General features: G+C 40.0%; 2 protein-coding genes across 5 annotated transcripts in view; one reads left to right on the top strand and one right to left on the bottom strand.

The window, feature by feature from the left end:
- clpp (caseinolytic mitochondrial matrix peptidase proteolytic subunit) lies at positions 1 to 9,204 on the bottom strand. Its single transcript, XM_054758877.1, has 7 exons — positions 9,106 to 9,204; positions 6,738 to 6,839; positions 3,843 to 3,914; positions 3,648 to 3,744; positions 2,672 to 2,859; positions 2,464 to 2,569; positions 1 to 959 (listed from the first exon to the last, which is right to left on the bottom strand). The coding sequence occupies exons 1-7, from the start codon at positions 9,115 to 9,117 to the stop codon at positions 733 to 735; spliced, it is 804 nt and encodes a 267-aa protein (XP_054614852.1). The 5' UTR covers positions 9,118 to 9,204; the 3' UTR covers positions 1 to 732.
- A 2,561-nt stretch (positions 9,205 to 11,765) lies between these two features.
- carm1 (coactivator-associated arginine methyltransferase 1) overlaps positions 11,766 to 21,182 on the top strand; it is a 44,715-nt gene continuing 35,298 nt past the window's right edge. For all 4 annotated transcript variants that reach the window (XM_054758873.1, XM_054758874.1, XM_054758875.1 and 1 more), the window contains exon 1: positions 11,766 to 11,939. In XM_054758873.1, the coding sequence (XP_054614848.1) occupies positions 11,798 to 11,939 (142 nt within the window). In that variant the 5' untranslated portion in view covers positions 11,766 to 11,797. The remainder of the gene's footprint in view (positions 11,940 to 21,182) is intronic.

Here is a 21,182-nt window from a genome sequence, read left to right on the forward strand (position 1 = left end):
GAGGGTTGTGGTTTCCAACCTAATGGTCTGTGTTAAGCCTATTTTTAAAACAGTCAAACACAACGATGTAAGGTGCTTATGCTTTTTGAAAAACTGGTTTCAACCGATTCATACAATTAGTTTTTTTAGTGCAGCCCACCTCAGCAACAAAGGCACAGAATGATGGCGCATTCTGACTGAATGTCCTCGTCCTTTGAGTTGAAGACTTGACAAACGACACTCTGCCAAGCGTCTCACCCTCGCTATAGCCTTGGGTCTGCCACGTCTGTCCGGCATCCTACCACGCCATCTAATCCAACATAACACCACCAGGTTTAAGGCGGGGAGGCCATTCCTCCCAGTCACGTCCCTCCAAGGACCCTAGAAGGTTGGGTCAACCTCTCGTACAACTTGAGGCTCCTTCCCGCCAGGGAGGTGACGTTTCATGGCCCAAGAACCAGATTTGGCAGACCAGCTCACTCAGGTGCTCGTCCTCGACTCTCACCCAGCCCACCAAATCCGAATGTTTACCCCCACAGATGTTGGGTCCAGAGGGGGCTTTATGATAGTTTCTAGCTGCTAAAATAATTACTTTAAAAAATATATTATTTTTATTTGGAACAACAAAGATCACCTCTCTTTCTGGCAACTTCATGAGCCTCTACTGCAAATCAGCAGAGAACAGTTTACAGTCAAATTGTTTATTAAAAATATGAATATGAATATTAATATTCACAACTCTGCTTTGGTAATTTATGGTTCTGGCTTATGTGAGGAGGGAGGCATTGTCCCAGGGGAGGCATTCTGGAGAGCTGGAGACTGGAGGGCAGCTGAGGGACTGGCTGCTGTTGCAGTCTCTTTCTGAACCAGTTCAGGCTCATCTTGCCCAGCTTGAGGGGGGTGGACCAGAACACGGTCAACAAGGCCAAAGTCCTGGGCTTCCATGGGGCTCATATAACGATCCCTTTCCATCACATTTTCTGAAAGACCAAAAAAATATATATAAACCATCACCATTTTCTTATTGAAGATAGTACTGAAGATAGCAGAAGTCTTTTGGATTAAAAGGTGAGATTTCCAGTTGCCTTTTATGGAAGATAATACTCGTTACTATTTTGAGCTTTTAATGCCACAGTAAGATGCAAAAACACCAGGGCAAAAAAAAAAAAAATGATGGTGGAGGCCACGCTCATACTAATGCAATGTAAGGGCTTAACAGCTGTATTAAAACACCGGAGAAATGACTCGCCCCTCTCCAACTAGTTCCATTTATAGGGTGTACGGTACTCATGCTCAGGCTAGGCTAATTGTACCGTGCCTGGGCCCACTTCACACCTACCATCCAGCACATTTGGCTAGTGTGAACGCAACTGACTGCGATTCCATGCACTAAAATAGACAGATTATCAAAATACTTTGGTTTCTCCAATTTTCGCACCTAAGTGTGAAGTCCCTGTTTACATGCACTCTCTCTAATACCACTGTTGGCCCAATGCTGTGTACCTCAGAATCCCTTGTGGTCTTTGTTTAATATTGTGTTTAGAGGAAGAGGAAGCTACATGCCAAAAGAGCTAACACTCCCGAAGATGTCGAAGACTCTCCACAGCTCTTTTGTGTCGTCGGTCACGTTTCAGTATGTGTTTGAATCAATAAATCCGGTTTGGTTCTTGTGGTTAATGGTGGTCATCAGAGGAAAAATTGCCACTGTGTTGGATTGTTGGATAGTGAATTATTTTTAATTGCTGGTCAATAACATCTCAATTCTTACTTTAGTCATGTACTAAAAGTGTCTTCTTCAAGAACCTTATTAATAAGCAAGTAGGTTTCTATTGTATCCATATACCTGAAAATATTGTCTTATTTAATCTTCTGTATCTTTAAATTGTCTTCTTGTGGACATAAACAGCCCACCTTCCTCTGGCTTCGTCTTCTTCACTTCTGAATTTAATGTTGGCGCCATCGCACTCCATGTAGACTGGCACATGCGTAGAAAGCTGCGATCCAAAGCGAGTTCATGTAAGAGGAAACTAGTTGCCAAAAGGTTTTAAGCCAATTCCTGCAATAAATCTTTTTTTTTTGTGCATGTAAAATGAGTGATCCGCTCCCGGGGCAGATAGTCTCCCCTCTCTGGCACGATTGGAAAAAGGTAGTCCAGGCCCGGCACACTTCCATGCACACGCACAACATAAACCAGTCGTAGAATTACTGTAATGCAGCGGGTCATCGCAGGCTATTAATGATAACGGACGATTCGACTCAAAATGATCCACAACCCCTACATTCGTGTGACCCTCCAGTTTCAAAGCGGATGAGCGGATGTACGGATGAGCTGCTGCCACCCCTATAAATTTGTTTCCCATCTGAACACAAAATACAGTAGTAAAATAAATAAATAAATAAAATAAATAGTTTTAAGAAACTGTGACTTTTTTTTTTAAACATCAAAATGCAAGTGCTGCAGATGAACATTTGGAGAAACCCTACCGATGGTTTCTAGCGGTTGCCCAGTGTGTTTGGCATAGATATTGTTGATTTGTTTCTTTAATTTCAGGATCTCCTCAGCCTGGATGGCAATGTCAGTGGCCTGACCCTGAAAAAAGAATATCGATTTCATTTTAGAAATGTAACATTTCCTCAAACTCTTCAAGTCCCCTGATAGTGATTAGGTTTAAGTGAATTTCAGACCACTTACCCTGGCACCTCCAGATGGCTGGTGGACCATGATGCGAGCGTTGGGTAAGGAATGCCTCATGCCTGTCGTCCCTGCTGCAAGCAGCAAGCTACCCATGCTGGCTGCTTGGCCAACACACCAAGTGGAGATGGGATTAAGGATATACTGCATTGTGTCATAAATGGCTAGGCCAGCTGTCACCACACCACCTAGGGGAATTTTGAATATTTTTACTACGTGCATTACATTGCAAGGCTGTACTTCAAATAAAACATTCAAATAAACATTGTTCATACAAACATTACAAAATATTTGTACTGAACGAGAGACCCTGCCCGACGCTCCCAGCACACGCTCACTATACACTTTGGTCTGTCCGACATCTTCCCCCACCATCTAATCCGACAGCCCCGCTTGACTCGTGTGTCCAAAACATGCTGATGACATGACTACATTGTCGATCATAGACCTTATGGGCATCCTTATGTTGGAACGTGGGGTTTGTTATGGACAAACTGTGGTTAGCACAGAAGTCCAATAACATAACACAGCACGGGTTTACATCGGGGAGGCCATTCCTTTAAAAATAACACCCTTTCAAGTCACACTCCCTTTGCCAAAATGGACATTGAATTCTCCCAGTAGAACCATGGAGTGCCCAACAAGGAAGCTTTGCAGAACTCCCCTGACGGACTCAAAGTAGACTGGATACTAAGAGCTGCAGATTGGCGCATGTGCACAAACCCCAGTAAGAACCCTTTCCCCGACCCGAAAGGGAAAAACTTTTGTTAAACATATTTTAGAACAAAATGTGAATTAAGAATGCAATTGGTTGAAGACTAGTCCAGAATGTACTCTGCCTCTCGCCCAAAGTCAGCTGGGATACGCTCCAGCATACCCCCGTGAGGACCAAAATGAATGAATGAATGAATGTGAGTTAAGAGGCTTTCTGTGAGGTAGCAGCAGACCTTTGACACAGAAAACACTATTTGCTTACCAGGGCTGTTGATGTACATGTGAATTGGTTTGTTGTTGCTCTCTGACTGAAGAAAAAGCAGTTGGGCAATAACCAGGCTGGCCACAGAGTCATCAATCTCAGATAAAGCAAAGGCAAAAAGAACATACGGTAATCATCATGAAAGCCTTCAAGAAAATAGATGGGGAAAAAATCAATACCACGCAGGACACTTACAGGACCCATGACGCAAATGATTCTCTCTCTTAGTAGGCGAGAATAGATGTCATAAGCTCGTTCTCCTCTGCCCTAAAATGAAACAGCACAATTGTTGTCATCTTTAATTCACAAATGGTCACTTATCAGGTTTTGCAGAACTGCGGTATTCAAGCAAAACATAAAAAACACTTTTTGAAAACACTTGAAAAAAGTTGGAAAGCTTGGGACTTTGGCAGTGAAAGTAGTTCATTTTAAACATTACTTCACAAAAATAAGGACTCAAGCATACAGTATATGGTTACCTGCTATCAAGACAGGCGCAATCACATGACATGCATTTTGAACACTGAACTATTCAAGAAACAATGTATTAATTACAGATATCCCTCATTTATCACAGTTAATTGGTTCCCAACCTAACAGTGATACGTGAATTTTCACGAAGTAGGATTCCATATTTATAAAATTTAATATTTTCGTAGTTGGAGAATAGAAAACTTGTTTACATCCTTCTAAATATGGTTTTTAACATTAGAGAGCTCTCGAGACATGAAATCACACCCCTACTGTCACATTTACACTTGCATTACCCAATATGGAAGACATAAGAGAAAATAAGACATACCGTAAAGCATAAATAAGACATAATACTGACTATACACACTATACACGTTAGCATTAGGAGAGTTCTTGTTGTTCCTTTTAATTAACATTACTACACACTGCTGCACAGTTTATTTGGATGTGTCTTCTGAATGGCATATTAGTATTTTAGTTTGCTTGAAATAATTAGACAAACATTTTGGCAAAAAAATACATTGGTATACGTGCTATATTTAGTATAGTATGTCTGATTAAATAAGCATATCTTTTGATTAATAATCGACCGTATTTAACCACAAAGCAGCAATGATTAATTACTTAATATATTTTTGAGAAAATGTGATACAATGAAGCAGCAAAATTCAAAGCCCAAAGTGGCATGGGATTACTCTATACCAAAATTAGAAATGTATTCTGCATTGTATCCAGTTAAATGTAATGCTACAACATAGCCAAATAAGAAGTGATGTCTCCCATGCAGACGGTGGCCACACACCAACATCAAGGCAAACAAAGAATTGCCAAAAGGCTCATTTATGCTGAACATGAAATAAGCATACGGAAACACACTGAGCCTTTTCATCCTTAAGCGGTGTTGACACTTGCACGCATTTTGCCGTGTCAAAGTGTGTTATTTATTTATTCACGGCACGCCTGAAAAGCGTGAAGACTAGTTTTAACGCATTAGGTGCGCACTTGGCACGCAATTCGGAAAACAGTGCGAATTGGCACAAAACGACCACGCTCCTGCACGACTTATTTACATCTTGTCAAGTGCTGTTTACGGCGAGTGCATGACAACAGTACGTGTGACGCGCATTGTTCAAGCACAGGTATGCATTCCAGCATCCGTGAAGCGGTCGTGGGATTATCTGGTCCCGCGTGATGCCGCGCAACAGCAGGCATCACCTCTAGCGTCATTAGTTCCTCTATCCAGAGAAGAAGCTCTCATTGCAGAGAAGAAAGGTAAGTCTATATTATCCGGCAGCTGCAGAAAGCGAATGCACAAAGAGCAGCAAGGAGCACTTTGGGCATTTCGATCACTTAACAGAAAATCAGATTCAAGATCCAGGAGGCTACGAAAATTACTTGAGAATTCCCCCCCGACTTGGCGATGGAGAAATGGGGTCAAAAATGTTCCACCATTGTTTACTAACGCTATTATATGAAATATTTCATTTGAATGAAATTGTTAAATTTTAAAAAGGTGCTTCAAATGTTGTTTTTTTAAATTTGTACAAATCAAATATTCTTTAACCCTTTAAAACCGCATGACCCCGGCACTGGGGGCTGCTGAGTTGTGTCAATATCAATAAACGCATGGCCACGTAACTCGAAGAACGTCAGCTAAAAGCTCAACAGAACTGATTTTTCTGGAAAACAGAAGACAATTCAAACCACACGTGCTTAAATGGGGCAAATGTCGAAAAGGAAAGCAGCATATTTCATGAAGTCTAACGTGTACCTGTTCCAATGGAAAAAAAGTATCATCCCTCTACCGCCAAAACTCACTGAGCAAGCAGCGATTACTCTTACAATAAGCGTCAAAGTCTCTCTTTTACTTTTATTTCGAGATCATCCGTGACTGTAGACCGTGTACATGCAGAGAAATACATTATTTTGAAAAAAAAAAGTTTAATGAGAAAGTGACTACTGTATTTAAACAATAAAACAAAACTTAGGTCAATGAAACCTGCTTGTGCAGTACTACTACTACTACTACTACTAATAATAATAATAATAATAATAATGATGATGATAACAATAGGAACATTTTTTTTTTATTGTAAAAAAACATGCCTCTTCCTCTTCATATCTAGTTTGATTCAAGTTTGCCTTCCACCCAGGACAGATTATGTGCTAAATGTTAATTTCAATGCATTGGACGCATGGAAGTATAAGACATTTCTAACATATAAAATGCACTTAATTTATTTTCATACATACTGGGTGCATACTGTGGCTGATTTGATAGGCATCTCGGCCCACAATGAGTATGTAAGCTTCTTACCATCACTGTAATTTCAAGGAATCATATTTTTGCTTGCTTTGCATGCTTTCACATGCCTTGGATAAGGTCTTAAATGTTTCATACTGTATGTATTCAAAAGGGAGCTGGAGAGCAAGTTTTTTTTTCAGGACACGCGCCTTTAGAGGATAATTAGTCTCCAACCTGAGCCATGCCGCCACCCTTTTCAGTAAAACCACAGAAAGATGCTTTGTGTGACCCTGGATGAATGAAAAGATTCACAGAAAAAGATGCTTGCAGTACTGTATGTGTATGTCAATGGAGAAGGGGATTTCGCTGACCGTTTGCTCGATGACTATGGGTATAAGAGGACTTCTCCATGCAGCACTGTGGTGGATAGATCTGTTGAATGTCAGTCTCAGTCCCACCGTTTGTAACACCCTCTATCAGAGACAAGAAGAAGCCAGAAAGGACAGATACTGTAACACAATGTAAAAGAACGTAAATCCAGAAATGTTAGATCAGTGTGTTCAATAAACATCACATCAAAGTACATTATGAGGTTGTGTTTGCGCTCCTTAAAAGGCTAGGTCACAACCGGGCGTACAATTTTTTGGCTGTGCAATTTGTGGCGTTCCCCAAATCGCTGCATTGTTTTTTTTTTTTTGGGAAGAACGCAGCTTTGGTGACCATTAAGAAGTAAGTTCACTGCGCACCCAATGTACAATTACTTATTGATTATAGTGACAGGCCTAAAAAGAAGCGTAGCAAACAGAGGAAAAAAACAATATACATTGATAAATACAAATACAGATACAATAAACCGTAAAAACAAAGCCAAAGGCATCCATATTTATATTTTGTAGAGGGCACTGTGACACCGCTAATGGGACCAACAGGTAGAGGAAGAAGGTGGGGAGAGAGTGTAAAGGAGAAATGCAAAGCTAAATTGTAGTTGTATGATACAACCCAGCAGAGCTGGTAAATAAAGTTATAAAGAGTTACTAGGCCTGCTTATTCTACACCATCCACAGAACACTATCTCTTTTAGAAGAGTCTAACGACGACGACGATTTGTCCTTTTTTCCCCAATCACTCCTCCTCCTCCACTACCACCAACGACGTATGCTCGACCACTCCTCTTCAAAGGTAAATAACATTTATCATTACGTATTATTATATCATTTTTATTATTGGTTTTTTTCATTAATATTTTCATTTAATATTACTACTACGTCCAAACTCATATTTACATACATACACATATACTGTATATGTATACACGTACATGTAGTACCTAAATAATTGGTTGTTGTTTTTTTGTGGAGAACGCAGCTGTGGTGACCATGAAGTAGTGAGTTCATTGCGCACCCATGTACAATGACTTATTGATTATAGTGACATTTTTATTATTGTTTTTTTTCATTAATTATCCTCGTTTAATATTACTATTGCATCCAAAGTCATATTTACATACATACGCACATACTGTATATGTATACACGTACATGTAGTACCTAAATAATTAGTTGTTGTTTTTTTTAAAATTACCTTTTATTCGACTTACGAACAAATCGACTTGCGAACGGTCGTCTGGAACCAATTGTGTTCGTAAGTTGGGAACCTAGTGTACTGTTATTGCTACTCCACAGTTACATTTTACAAACTTTCATCACAAAAAGCACTACAAAAGACTCCAAATGAGGCTACAAAATCTAAATCAAGACATAACATTTAATTTAATTACTGTAATTGCTCCCCTGGTGTATACAAGTGAATTTCCCCGCTGTGGGATAAATAAAGTACAAATACAAACACCGCGTCAGTGTTTCGCATAGCCAGTGGATCCTCGCACATTCGCAATTCAGCATTCACGGCCCTGAAATTTCGCAAATTTATAGTCAAAAAAACTAGTTTTAAAATGCGTTTATTTTTGTCCAAAATAGACATTTCAGTCACCCTAAGTGGGTAATAATTTATAAATGCATCACAACATCAACTGTAAAGCATACATGTACCACCGTTTTCAAAAAGCCCCTAATTTTGACATGTTTGTCTTTATGCTTTTCATCAAGTGTTGAGATTTCACACTTTGTCTGGTGGTCCTTGAAGGCACCATAGTAACTGTGAGACTTTAAAGTGAAACAAATGTATAACTTAACACCGAAGTGACCCCAATTCCATCTGATCATCTTATTTATCATTCATTAGTGGTGAGTACCTATACATTTTATAAGTTAAAATGTGCAAGACGTACACACTGGAAGCGTGCGCATTTCCCACAGCACCCCTCCCCCAATAAAACAATTCCCCACGGCCATGCAAAAATGGCAAGTGACCATTAACGAAGCTTCTGTATCCAAAAAAGTATCAATCTAATATAATTATTACGTTCCAAAAACCAGCACGGCAGATGACGCTCCATGTGACGTCTGTCAGAAATACATTTGTTTTGAAATAAAACAGTCCAAGAGTGTGAAACACTCCGCCACGGTCATATTAATGTGTTGACATAAGTTTTAATGTCTATTTTCAGTTCAATCGACCGAATGCAATAGTTTTCTCTAGCACATGTAAGCGCAGTCACATGACTTTCATACTTTGGATAGACAAATAATCAAATATAACATTAACGAAGACATATTTTTACATTCTGCAGTACAAAAGGCTCTGCTGGAACTGGGCAAATAAATGGTACGTACTACTCACCGTGAAAAGCATCTTGAATATTTTGACGGTCGACTACTGCTTCTTCTTGTTCTTCTTCGCGTCTTCTTCTTCTTCTTCCGGGGTTAATGGCAGCCTAAATTCTTAGTGCTCCATTGCTGCCTCCTAGAGTTTGTACTCCCTTATTACAGTCTAATCCAAATCAGACGCTCGCTGTGTCCAATTTCAGGTCTGCAGCCTCCGCAGCCCGCATGTGTAGGCTGCTGGCGTCATAGCGCCCCGCGAAGGCTGTCAATTTTTTTTATTAAAATTGAATACTCAATAAAAATAGTACTGCATAGTGGTGCCCATAGCCCATCCCACCTGGCCTCAATGACCTCCGACGGGTGGCCCTGACGTCACAAATCATGAAGGTTCTCAAGACACTCGTGCTTGCTCAGGTGAGACCCCTGGTGGCCTCTTCCCTGAACTCTCTACAGTTTGCGTCATTTTGTTGTGGATGATGCCGTCATCTACCTGCTGTACTGTGCTCACAGGCACCTGACTGGTGGGAAGGACACTGTGAGGACCATGTTCTTGGATCTCTCCAGTGCCTCGAACACCATCCAGCCCTTTCTCATGAGTGGGAAGCTGCTCAGGTTGGGTGTCAGCTCATGCATTTGAATTACTGATCACTTGTCTGACAGGCCCCAGTTTGTGTGACTGAGGAGCTCGCTGTCCCTGGACGTTTGCTGAAGAATAAGTAATTAGTGAACAGATATAAAGAACAGAATGACTGAGAACAGCATCTCACCAACATGGATCACAAAAACGTGCAAAATAGGACTTATCAACCAAAATCATCTAATGAACAGCATCATGTCCCAACGGAAGATCAGTTTCAGTGGCAGATTACTATCACTGCCCAGCTCCACTGAAAGACTGAGCAGATCATTCCTCCCACATGCCATGCGGCGTTTCAATCCAACAGAGGGGGAACAATAAAAACACACACAGGTCTGGACTTATTACCTTATTATGTATCTCTTCCGTATTTATTTATTTATTTCTATTTAATCTATTTTGTCATTTTTTAAATCTCTCCTATCTTGCCTTGTTTGTTATATTTTTTAAGTGATTAAAGTACACCTGTATTCCTATAAGAAAAAGACTAAAAATGCTGTAGACGACTAAACAATGCAGATACTCTCGAGGGACATACAAACGCTGGAAATTTTGGTTGTACTTCACCTTGAAAAAGGCATACTCAGCCACCTGCAACAAATGCTTGAAAGTGATATTGTGCAAGTAACGTGGAAGTCACTTCATTTTGCTCAATTAATATACAAATCTCTCATGTAAGATTAACCAGCAAACATCGTTGTAACATTGCATTGTAAGGAGTGTGTATCAATGATTCATTTTTGCTTGACTTGTGCAGAATGTATGCCCTTAAACAGCAGAAAGTATGCACTTACAGTACTGTAAAGTCTTGGAAAGTTTTTTTTTCACATTGCCTGTATTGCTGCTGTTTTTGATGTAATAATTATGACAATTTCTTGTGAATTTTATTTCATAACGGTGAATTTATTACTTAGTTCTTATTTTTATTGAATTATAATTTTGTATATACATTAATCCCTCGTTTACTGTGGTTAATTGGTTGAATAGGTTGAATTACTGTAAAGTAAGGTTCTTATTTATAAATCAAATATTTTGTAGTTACTGTGTAGAAAACCTGTTTACAACATTCTAAATCAGGGAGTGACATCAGGGGTTTAGAGTTGAGTTTTAACTTGGCATGGGTTACCATTAGCCCACTACATTAATACATTAGCCCACGTTAGGGATCATTGTGATATATCTCAAACATGCAATAAAAGCCTGTTGTTCCAGCGATCAAGTCTGATGCGTGTGTGTCTAATTGAACATTACAGTAACATTGCTGACACCTAGTGACCAATGCAAAATACTACATATAATGACATTTGTTTGAATGCATCTTCTGAAAGCCTTACATTTGTATTTTAGTTCATTTCGCCATTTTTATGCTTGAAAAGGCTTAATTTGGGTAAAAAAAAACGGTCAAATTTGCTTAAATATGGATACTTTCTTACAAATAATAGGCAGTATTCAACCACGATACAATGTGTGTATATATATATATATATATATATATATATATATATATATATATATATATATATATATATATATATATATATATATATATATACGCTTGATAGAGTGAAGCTGCAAAATTTTAAGCGCAAAGTGGATAACTTATTTTATTGTAAGTATTTGATACTATTCCGTTAAACATGTATGTCACAAAAATATGAAGGCATTTTTTTTGGACAACTTTTGTATGTTTTCTTTTTTAAGTACCTGTTGAGGCACCGTTTAAGCACAGACAGTTTGGTTGGTTGGTTCAACATGAAATCTTTATTTTCTTTTACAGCATCTCTTACATGCCTACAAACGTGTTTTGTTAATACCATAATACTGGCTGTGCATCAATTCTTCTTCTTCTCATTATTGTTATTATTATTGTAGTGTTTTTCTCCCCAAATATTTAGCTATGAAGCGAAAACAATTAAATTAAGTAAAAGAGCGCGACATATACATGTGGCATGACTGCAACGTCATGTTTACGCAATACCTCATTCAATCTAACAGGGGACGCTATTGCAGTGTTTATGTCTAATATGTGGGGCAAGCTACGCACAGACTTGCCTGGATTTCCACATTGAAAATGGCGGCCTCGGTGTTTCCCGGCGTACGGCTCCTGTCCATCGGAGACGCAAATGGAGACATACAGCGACACTCAGAACAGCAGCCTCTGCGGTTGGAAGTCAAAACTACACAAGATGCTGCTCTAATCAACCTATCCAATGGTAAGTTACGCATTTCAACATGAACTCATTTGGAGCATTAGAATCACCAGTGCTAATGCGATACAATGCTATGCTATGCTATGCTATGCTATGCTATGCTATGCTATGCTAAAGAGCTTGTCTGATAGCCTTGGCTAACGGTAACCCATGAGGGACCACGTCGTCTGTAACCCTGCGTTTCACGAGGGAACCGCAAAGCTAATCTTTCGCTCGATGCCTAGCTAGTAGGTAACATTGAAATGCCAGTTTGTCTCATTTCAGTACTTAATTTAAACTGTAATGACTCGAAAGAGATTGTCTTTAAAGGCCATTTAGCTACCGAAACATACATGTGTTTAAAAGTGTCTGTTGTTGGTAAAACAATGCCGCTAGGCTGCTTCAACGTAATGCACTAGCATACAGCACCTTGTCAAAATGCAATGTAGTGATGCTCTTCAGGGTTCATTTCAAATCGTTTAATAAGTTATTACATTCCAGATTGCCCACAGTATTTATTTCATTTCAGTGCGTGGTCGGCTTGTCCTAAAGTTGGAATTAGTAAGCTTGTTTTGGAGCAGAAGAAACCATGCCTCACCAGCAGCAGTATATTCATGTCCTGCTGCTGCTCTTCGCAGGGATAATAGAATATATCCCCCTATGTCCACTTACTGGGCAAAAATCGTTGTTAGATTTGGAGAAACATGGACAAAAACTGTAAAAAAAACTAAAGTTCCATAAGGTTTATATTTAGGTGAGGTAGACTCAGCATGGTAAGTAGCATAGCCATATTAGGCCTTCATTACTTATGCATTCATCTTTGTTCTCATTGTAACAATAGCAGTCTCTCCTTCCCTCCTAAAAGAAAGAACTAGGATGACAGTCTTAAAAATGTTTGTATCCAACAATAGCGTAAATAATAAAAAACAAACATGAAAATGTCAGATTTGTGCATTTTTTAAATCTTTAAACTTACTAAATTGTTGACACATGTATACAAAAGTGAGCCATCAATTGAAGATGCACCTTCAGCAGGAAGCCTGAATATGGATGGTAGGAATCAGAATGCGTTTTTTTCACCTTCCTTTTGCCATCCAGATAATAAGAGTAATTTAAAAATAATAATGATCAGCATGAAAGATGTGTTGGGTAGAATTCGGCAGTAGTTTTTAAGATATATCAATATTTTCTGGCAATACCAATCCTGTGTATCCTCGCATATTTGCAATTCCACATTTGTGGATTCCGCAAAAGAATAATTTTAATAATGATTTTTTTAAAATAAAAAATATATTTAAAAAATGTTTTTTTTTCTCAGCAAATAGGCCTTATTTTCTGCAGAAAAACATGCCATTCGTCAAAAGTTTAAAATGATAAATGCATGACACTAAAGCATAAAATGTATAGCCCAGTAATACAACATACAGCACAGGGCCCTATAATTTTCGGAATTGTGGAAGGAATTGCGGAATCGGCCAATAAAAAGAGTGTAATGTTAGACGTAGAAATTTTTCCCCAGCGGACCACTCATTTGTGGAAATATATCGATATTTTTAAATTATCAATATTTACTTTAAGCACGATATCAAAACCAAACCATATCTTTGATATCAATATAGACTGGATTTGCGCTGTAGCTCCCTCGTCCCTGCATGAGGGAGGAGGGGTGGAGCAGAAGCCCGCCGGCTCCAGTGGAAGCGACAGCGTCTGCGGTGGAAGAATTAGGAATGAGCGGTAGCTCGAATTCAGAGCATAAAACATATTTTTCATCATCTTAAAACTTGGCACAAACTCCAATACGAGGAATGTGTGAAGCTGCGTGCTGTCTGGCTGTCTGCCGTGCTATTGTCCTCATGAAAGGAAAAACAAAGTGTTGTGCTATTATAAAGAGGTGTCCTATCACATTGCTAAAATATGGTCCTTGTTGCAACAGTGGAAAAAAACAGCTTTAAAAACCTGCTGAAAACGATGGACTCGTTGTTCAACAAGCTCCGCAGTCACAATTATAAGTCAGACAGTTCCTAAGCCTGATGCATTTGGCAAGTCGGTGTTCCTGGCACAGAATGAGAGAATGAGGACATAAGTATTATAAGTATTTAGAACAACTTCACACGCTTTGATTTTGTCTAAACTCACTTTGCTTAAAAAATATTGGGATATATATCGTATATTGATATACAACCTTAATATATCGGGATATGAGTTTTGGTCCATATCGCCCAGCCCTACGATATCTAATCACAAACCCTAACCTGCCCCCCTCCTGAAGTAAACAACATGTTGAAGTGGCTACTATATGAAAACAAGTCGGCTAAGTCGTCACAGAGCGTGAGTGGAAGCTGGCTGGGTTAGCTTAGTTTAGTCGCACATGTTAGTGTGTGTGTGTCTGTGTGGGATTCAGGCAGTATGAGTGTGTTTACACCGTGCTGTGTTTCATTGGATTTGCTGTGAATCTGTGACTTCCTTATTAAGCACAAGCACAGTCATCACAGTTTGAGGATTTTGTAGTAATGCGTGCAGAGGCTGACATCCCATTAGAAAACCTAGCGAAGCTACAGCCGTTTCTGAAATATTAGGCAGCATTGTCCAATGATGTATTGCATCAATTAATGTAAGGAATTTTGCATTTAATTAACTGACATTTTATTCACTGACACAAAAAGCACATACCCAATGGTGGTAAAATAAGTGTAAAAGGTAAAAAAAACCCCAAAAAACAATTTGGGAATAAAATAAAACTGATTTCATAAGGTCATAAGTGCGAGGGGGTGGGATAATTGTTTCTTAGATGCATCGCGATTGCCGATTATTAATCGATTCATAAATGTCAATAATCGATGCTGAAGGAACAAAGACGAAAAGCAGAAGTGCCGGTGCACCTAAGTGTAATGGCCGCCACACATGGGAGGCGACAAACAACTGCGATTGGCGAAAACTCATCACCAACACGTAGCAAACCCTGCACATAGGTGGCGACGAGCGTTCACATCCAGAGCAAATTGTACTAGTCTCCTATGTTTTTGATTGGCTGTCAGATGTGGAGGGAATTTGGGGGTGTCAAAGTAGTTCAGAGGAGGAAAAGCGGCCGGTGTTGATGAAGTACTCTTGCTAGCACCGGCTCTTATTTGAAGATAAACTTACATAAATATCTGTTTAAACTAATATAAACTTACCCGATATGTTTACTCTGGCACCAGCAGGTTCCCTTTTCGTTGCTTTTTTCTTTATATCTTTGTATTATTATTTTTTTTTAGAAATGGCAAATAGCTCCGGTAAATTAATTTGTTTCATGTTTATTTGGATTGTGGGTCATTACAAATATGCTTTGTTTTAGTAGTACACAGTGCGTAAAAAGAAATTGTATATAGAAAACAGTTATGTTTGAAAAAATTGACAAACTGTTGATGACATAAAAAGATGCATTGAGATGCATCTATAATCGTTTTATCTTCGCATCACAGGCCTCTGAATCGTAATTGCATTGAATCGAGAGGTGGCCGGAGATTCCCAACCCTAATAAGCACAGCATATGTACGAAATGGCAAAGTGACATCAGCGCAAGATGGTGGCGCCCTAGCTCCTACCGTCAGCTTTCTTACAATCTGGCGTCAAAAATTGTAGTGAGGTGAACACAAGTTAATATATGATTGTAACTGGTTACTGGAATTACAACAGGCAAGCAGTGTGGATTATGTAGACGCAGCTTGGAGAAACTCCTTCTCTGACAGCTAGCCGGGACAACCCAGTGGCCTGCGGAGCAGCATCCCACCGCTAGCTGCTTTAGAGGGAAATGGAGGCGGCGCCACAGCAGACTGCGGTTGTAGCGCTAGCCTGATGGCCAGGCTAAAGGCCTGTGACTTCTGATTCCACCTCTTCAATTGATCATCTTACATTATTATTCATTAGTGGTGAGTACCTATACATTTTATAATTTAAAATAAAATTAAGTCTTTATATAACAGGGTTTCCGACATGTAATTGATCATGGTGGTGCGCCACCACAAAATAAAAGCTGCCACATCTTAAAAATGTGGTGCTTTTAAACTTGAAAACAATTTTAAGTAATATATTGTATGAATAGATATATATGCTATATAGATAAATATATATTATTATATATTTACGCACATATTGACAATTAGTTTGAAAACTATTTAAAATATCATAAAAATGTTTCACTGCGCTCTATTTTGATAAGCATGCACCGGAATCACTTTCGCTTTGTTTTTTATTATCTGGAGAATGAACAATGGCTCGTAAAATGTGTAGTCAATTGACGGCAGCTTGTCGCATGTGAAGCCTAAATATGCTACCAAGCATGATCGCTCTCCTTTCAATCTCATGCTACTTTCTGGCATTTTTTGTTTACACATAATATGCCTGGCTGGCGGCATCTAGCTAGCTCGGAGCTACAAGTGGTTATTACGTTCATAGGATACATCAGTCATCACAACTTTTAAAGTGTCACTTAACAATCTTGCTCGGTTGTTATCATTATAAAACTTATGGCTTGTCTTCAAAACTAGTTGTGTGTCGAAGTTGTGCAACAGAAACACGTAGTGTGTACAACTTTAGACGGTGACTCTATCACAGGGGTTTCCAACAGGTACCCCGCCAGCTGATGTTGAGTAGTTCGCCAAAGAATATCTGCTTCACACCTTAGTATTTTCTATGTTATTATGTTCTATGTTCTATTCAAACATGACACCTGTATTTAATGACAAATGAGCACGCAGGGTGGAAATGTGTTTTGTAAATAAAATACAATTTAAATGTTGGCAGTGCTCTCAGCAACTTTGCCATTAAATTAGCAATTTTGCAATGTTCTCGGGTCATGCTAGTTGTTGAAAAAAAGTTAATTAAGTTCATAAATAAATAACTAAGTCATAAAAAATAGCTTTTTATCATAAAAAAAAATTGCAAAGGATGTAGACGCAGCAGCGGCATAACACTGTGGCAGCAGTCCGTCCTCCCATGCAGCCCACCACCACAGCTTCAAAACATTCTAGGGTCAACCCTGTATAAATAGGTATGTGAGGCATATTTAGGGCTTAAACTTGTAATGTGCTATCCATTTAGCTTGTTGGCTTCCTTCATTGCGAGTGAACAATGGCAATTGAAGAGAGACAAGGAGGGTTATGGAGCTGAATCTAATAATTACAACAGTCATTTTATTGAAAATGTTGATCCGAAATCAGAGGAGAACATCAACCTAACAGGAGAGTTTGAAGGAGAAGAGTGAGTGGGTGTGGCACACAATGGCACCTTGATGCAATGACATAATCAAGGCTTTTTTATCCATCCATCCATTTTCTATGCCGCTTCTCCTCATTAGGGTCGCGGGGGCATGCTGGAGCCTATCCAAGCTGACTTTGGGCGACAGGCTGGACTGGTCGCCAGCCAATCGCAGGGCACATATAGACAAACAACCATTCACACTCACATTCATACCTATGGACAATTTAGAGTCACCAATTAACCTAACATGCATGTTTTAGGAATGTGGGAGGAAACCGGAGTACCCGGAGAAAACCCACACACACACGGGGAGAACATACAAACTCCACACAGAAATGAACCCAGGTCTTCCCGATCTCCAGACTGTGACACTAGACCACCGCCGAGTGTCAAAAATAGATATTTTTACAGGCGTCTCAATTCTCGCATTTTTTTGCAATTCACGGGTGAACGTAACCCAACAAACAGCGAGGCTGTGGGCTCACTCCGTCTATGCCGCTGTTCTGTGGAACAAACACGCCAAGGTGCTGAAACCAATGTACGGAGTGAATCCTCTTTCTGCCTGTTTGGGGGCAAGAGACGAGGAAAACAGACACGCATGCACATGGTATTGAGGCCGGCAAAATGATCGTGTTGATTTTCATCAATTGTTTAATTAATTAATTTATTATCGTCCCAGGCCTAGTGCCCATGAGACAGTTTTTTTTCTGAACGAGAAGTCTTTTCACACTATAATCTTGCAAGATCTTGTGACACGAGATCTTGTGAAACCCCTAGTGTCTTCCTTTTTCCCCTCTATTTGCTGCTCACTCTCCGGATTATGAACGCTTATTAAAAGTGATATGTGTAACTGTGGGAGACTGGGTCTATTTCTGTGTGGCGTTTGCATGTTCTCCCCGTGCGTGCGTGGGTTTTCTCCGGGTACTCTGGTTTCCTCCCACATTCCAAAAAAAACATGCATGTTAGGTTAATTGGCGACTCTAAATTGTCCATAGGTATGAATGTGAGTGTGAATAGTTGTTTGTCTATATGTGCCCTGCCATTGGCTGGCAACCAGTCCAGGGTGTACCCCGCCTGTCGCCCAAAGTCAGCATGCCCCCGCGACCCTAATGAGGATAAGCGGCATAGAAAATTGATGGATGGATGGATGTGGCAGACTGTGAAATGTGCATACTGAGAGCACCTTGACAACATGTAGAAATTCTACAATTTTAAACAGATAACCCAACATTGATCACAAACTTATGACAGCTAGCCTTACTTTTTATTCTGCGTTGTCCTTTCGTCCATACTGATATTACACGTAGATTATTGATGACAAATGGTTTTCAAACAATGACGCCAACGTGAGTGCTGTAATTGCAGAGGGGGGGGGACCTGAGCACTTCAGTGGAAATGGGAAGGCATTTTATATTTCTCAGTGAGTAGAACACAACAGAAAACGCTTTCGAAAGCTGTCGTTACGACTTAAGCACACCAGATGGGGACAAAGTATGGAATGCTCCAAGTAGCTCATCTGTTGAGAAGCAGGTGGTTTGGCCTAACAACAACAGTGTAAGGAACCAACATCAGTGAAAGGTGCTGTCCCTGTTCAGCTCTAAATGACTTTTTTTTTTTTAAAACCAAAAACAATATAAGAAAACCACCGGCTAGCATATGTTACCAATAGTGGTTTGACAGACCAGATTGAACAAATAAATGTCTAAATTTGTCACAATTAGTTAAGAGTCAAAATTTTGTTCGACCTGAATAAAATGATTGCCGTTCATGGCTGTCACTCACCACTGTCTCGTGTACGGTACTGTCCATCGTGCATGCACACACACATAAGCAGCCTTAGGAGAAGCAACAACGATTCAAGATTTAAGAGTTTTGTTGTCATTTGCACAGTAAAACAGGTAGTTCTGCTATGCAATGAAATTCTTGTTCTGTTCATTCTCCCAAGAAAGAAAGAAAGAAAGAAAGAAAAACACAAGAAAATGAATAAGACCGGAAGAAACATTACTACCAATAAATTAAGCAACAACAACAGAAGAGACATTAGCTTTTCCAAAATGGGGACTTGGAACAGCCTTCAAAGCACCTTTCATGTTGCTGTAGACTTGGTACAGGATGCTATTTGCCCTCGTGGGAAAGCCTACATGCTGATAACATTCGGGGAGAGCAGTCCCGAGGCTCTGTGTCCACAAGACGCTGAAGTCCGATCTCCCCGGCAAGCGGCAAATGTACCCAACCAGGACCACAGAGTCCGGTATATCCTCCGTCCAGCCAGGCCTCCGCGAGCACACAGCACTCTCCGATCTCACGTTGAGCTGCAATCCTTGCTCGCAGCTCGTCCATCCTGTCTTCGAGAGAGCAGACGCTGGCCAGCAGCAGGTCCAGTAGCGGTGGCCCAGTCGCTCCAGCTTTAAGCTTAGCACGCAGGCTGCCCCTCCTGCCTCGCCTCGCTCGCCGGGCATTCAGCTCACCAGGCCCGCAATCTGGACTTGTGTGGTTATAAAAGGCTATACATTCAATTATAGCTAACTTTAGTCGTGGCGAGTGTGTGTGTTGTGTGCTGTGGCTTGCAATGTCAGAGCAGGAGGAGGGTGGAATATACGTACTCATTCAGAAGAGTCCCCATGTTGTAAGTACCTAACAGCATATTTAAAGGCGCTATCCCTCCTTGGTTCCAAATTACAGTTTTTTCCACCAAAATAATATAAGAACATCTCTGTAGGCCTGTCACAAGAAATCGATTAATCAATTAATCGAGCGATTTAAAAAAAAAAAAAAAAAGAAAAAAAAAAAAGAGAGACCGATAAATTGACGTGTATGTATGCTTGTGTTTCATCTACTCGTCTCTCTGTGCCACACAGGCTGGATGATGAGGGTTCACTCTGCATCTGTCTTCTTTCGTGGAATGAACACAGAGTTGGGCCCTTATCTCATTCAGCCTCTTTGTGGAGGCGGGCTACAAGTGAGTGGATACAGAGGGTTTAGCAGCGAGCTTCGTGAGGCAGCATATGCTAACATTAAGAAACCGCAGAGGCGATGGTTTTTGAGGCGAATGCCCCAGCCGACAGACCGATGTAGGTATCTCGGGCAGTGGAGCCTTGTCCTGACAGTAACGCTTACTGAGGCGTTTGGTCTGCAAATATAACCAGTGCAAAATGGTGTGCTCTCACAGCCAGTGTCGCTGGCTACATTGCAAAAACATACATACAGGCAACTTGTGTCAAACTAATGTCTCATACAGGTACACTGTACACTATACGGGAGTACCATTTAGTGGTTCAAATGTGTATTACACCTCATGACAATTACTGAAAAAATGGTTTAATAAGTGTTTTTCAATAAAATCGATTGACGATAATTTGTATCACAATTATCGAACCGCAAAATTTATCCAGACAGGCCTCTCTGCCTTGCTGGCACTTGACTAGTGACCAGGTACGCGACACGTCTTGTGTTGAATTATTATAGGGAGAATGAACAATATCCCATAAAATGTGTAGTAAATTGACGGCAGCTTGTCACATGCTAAACTTATCTATGCCAGCGTGTGTGATCGCTCTCGTTTCAATATCATTCCACTTTCTGACATTTTTGTTTACATGCCTGGCTGGTGGCATCTAGTTCATAGGATACATCAATCATCGATTATCATCAACTTGCTTTTTAAAGTGTCACTTATTGCTCTCTTGTTATCATTATAATACATATGGCTTGGCTTCAAAACACCAGTTGTGTGTCGAAGTTGTGCACCTGAAACATGTAGGTTGTACAGGTTTAAGACAGTGACGCTATCACAGGTGTCTCCAACGGGTACACGTAAGCTAGCAGTAGCTCACCAGCTGATGTTGAGTAGTTCACCAAAGAATATTTGCTTCACCTCTTACTATTTTTATAAATGTTCTATTCAAACATGACGCCTGTTTTTAATGACAGATGAGCACACTGAGTGGAGATGTGCTTTGTAAATAATACTGCCATTTAAATGTTGGCAGCGCTCTTAGCATTTTTGCCATTAAATTAACAGTTTTGCAA

Source organism: Dunckerocampus dactyliophorus, chromosome 18, assembly GCF_027744805.1.
Source record: "Dunckerocampus dactyliophorus isolate RoL2022-P2 chromosome 18, RoL_Ddac_1.1, whole genome shotgun sequence".
Taxonomy (NCBI): domain Eukaryota; kingdom Metazoa; phylum Chordata; class Actinopteri; order Syngnathiformes; family Syngnathidae; genus Dunckerocampus; species Dunckerocampus dactyliophorus.

Coding starts and splice junctions, on each gene's coding strand:
- clpp (XM_054758877.1), bottom strand. Junction 3,915..6,737: donor CCATAGTCATCGAGCAAACG/GTCAGCGAAATC, acceptor GTTTCATTTTAG/GGCAGAGGAGAACGAGCTTA. Junction 3,745..3,842: donor TCATTTGCGTCATGGGTCCT/GTAAGTGTCCTG, acceptor GCTTTATCTGAG/ATTGATGACTCTGTGGCCAG.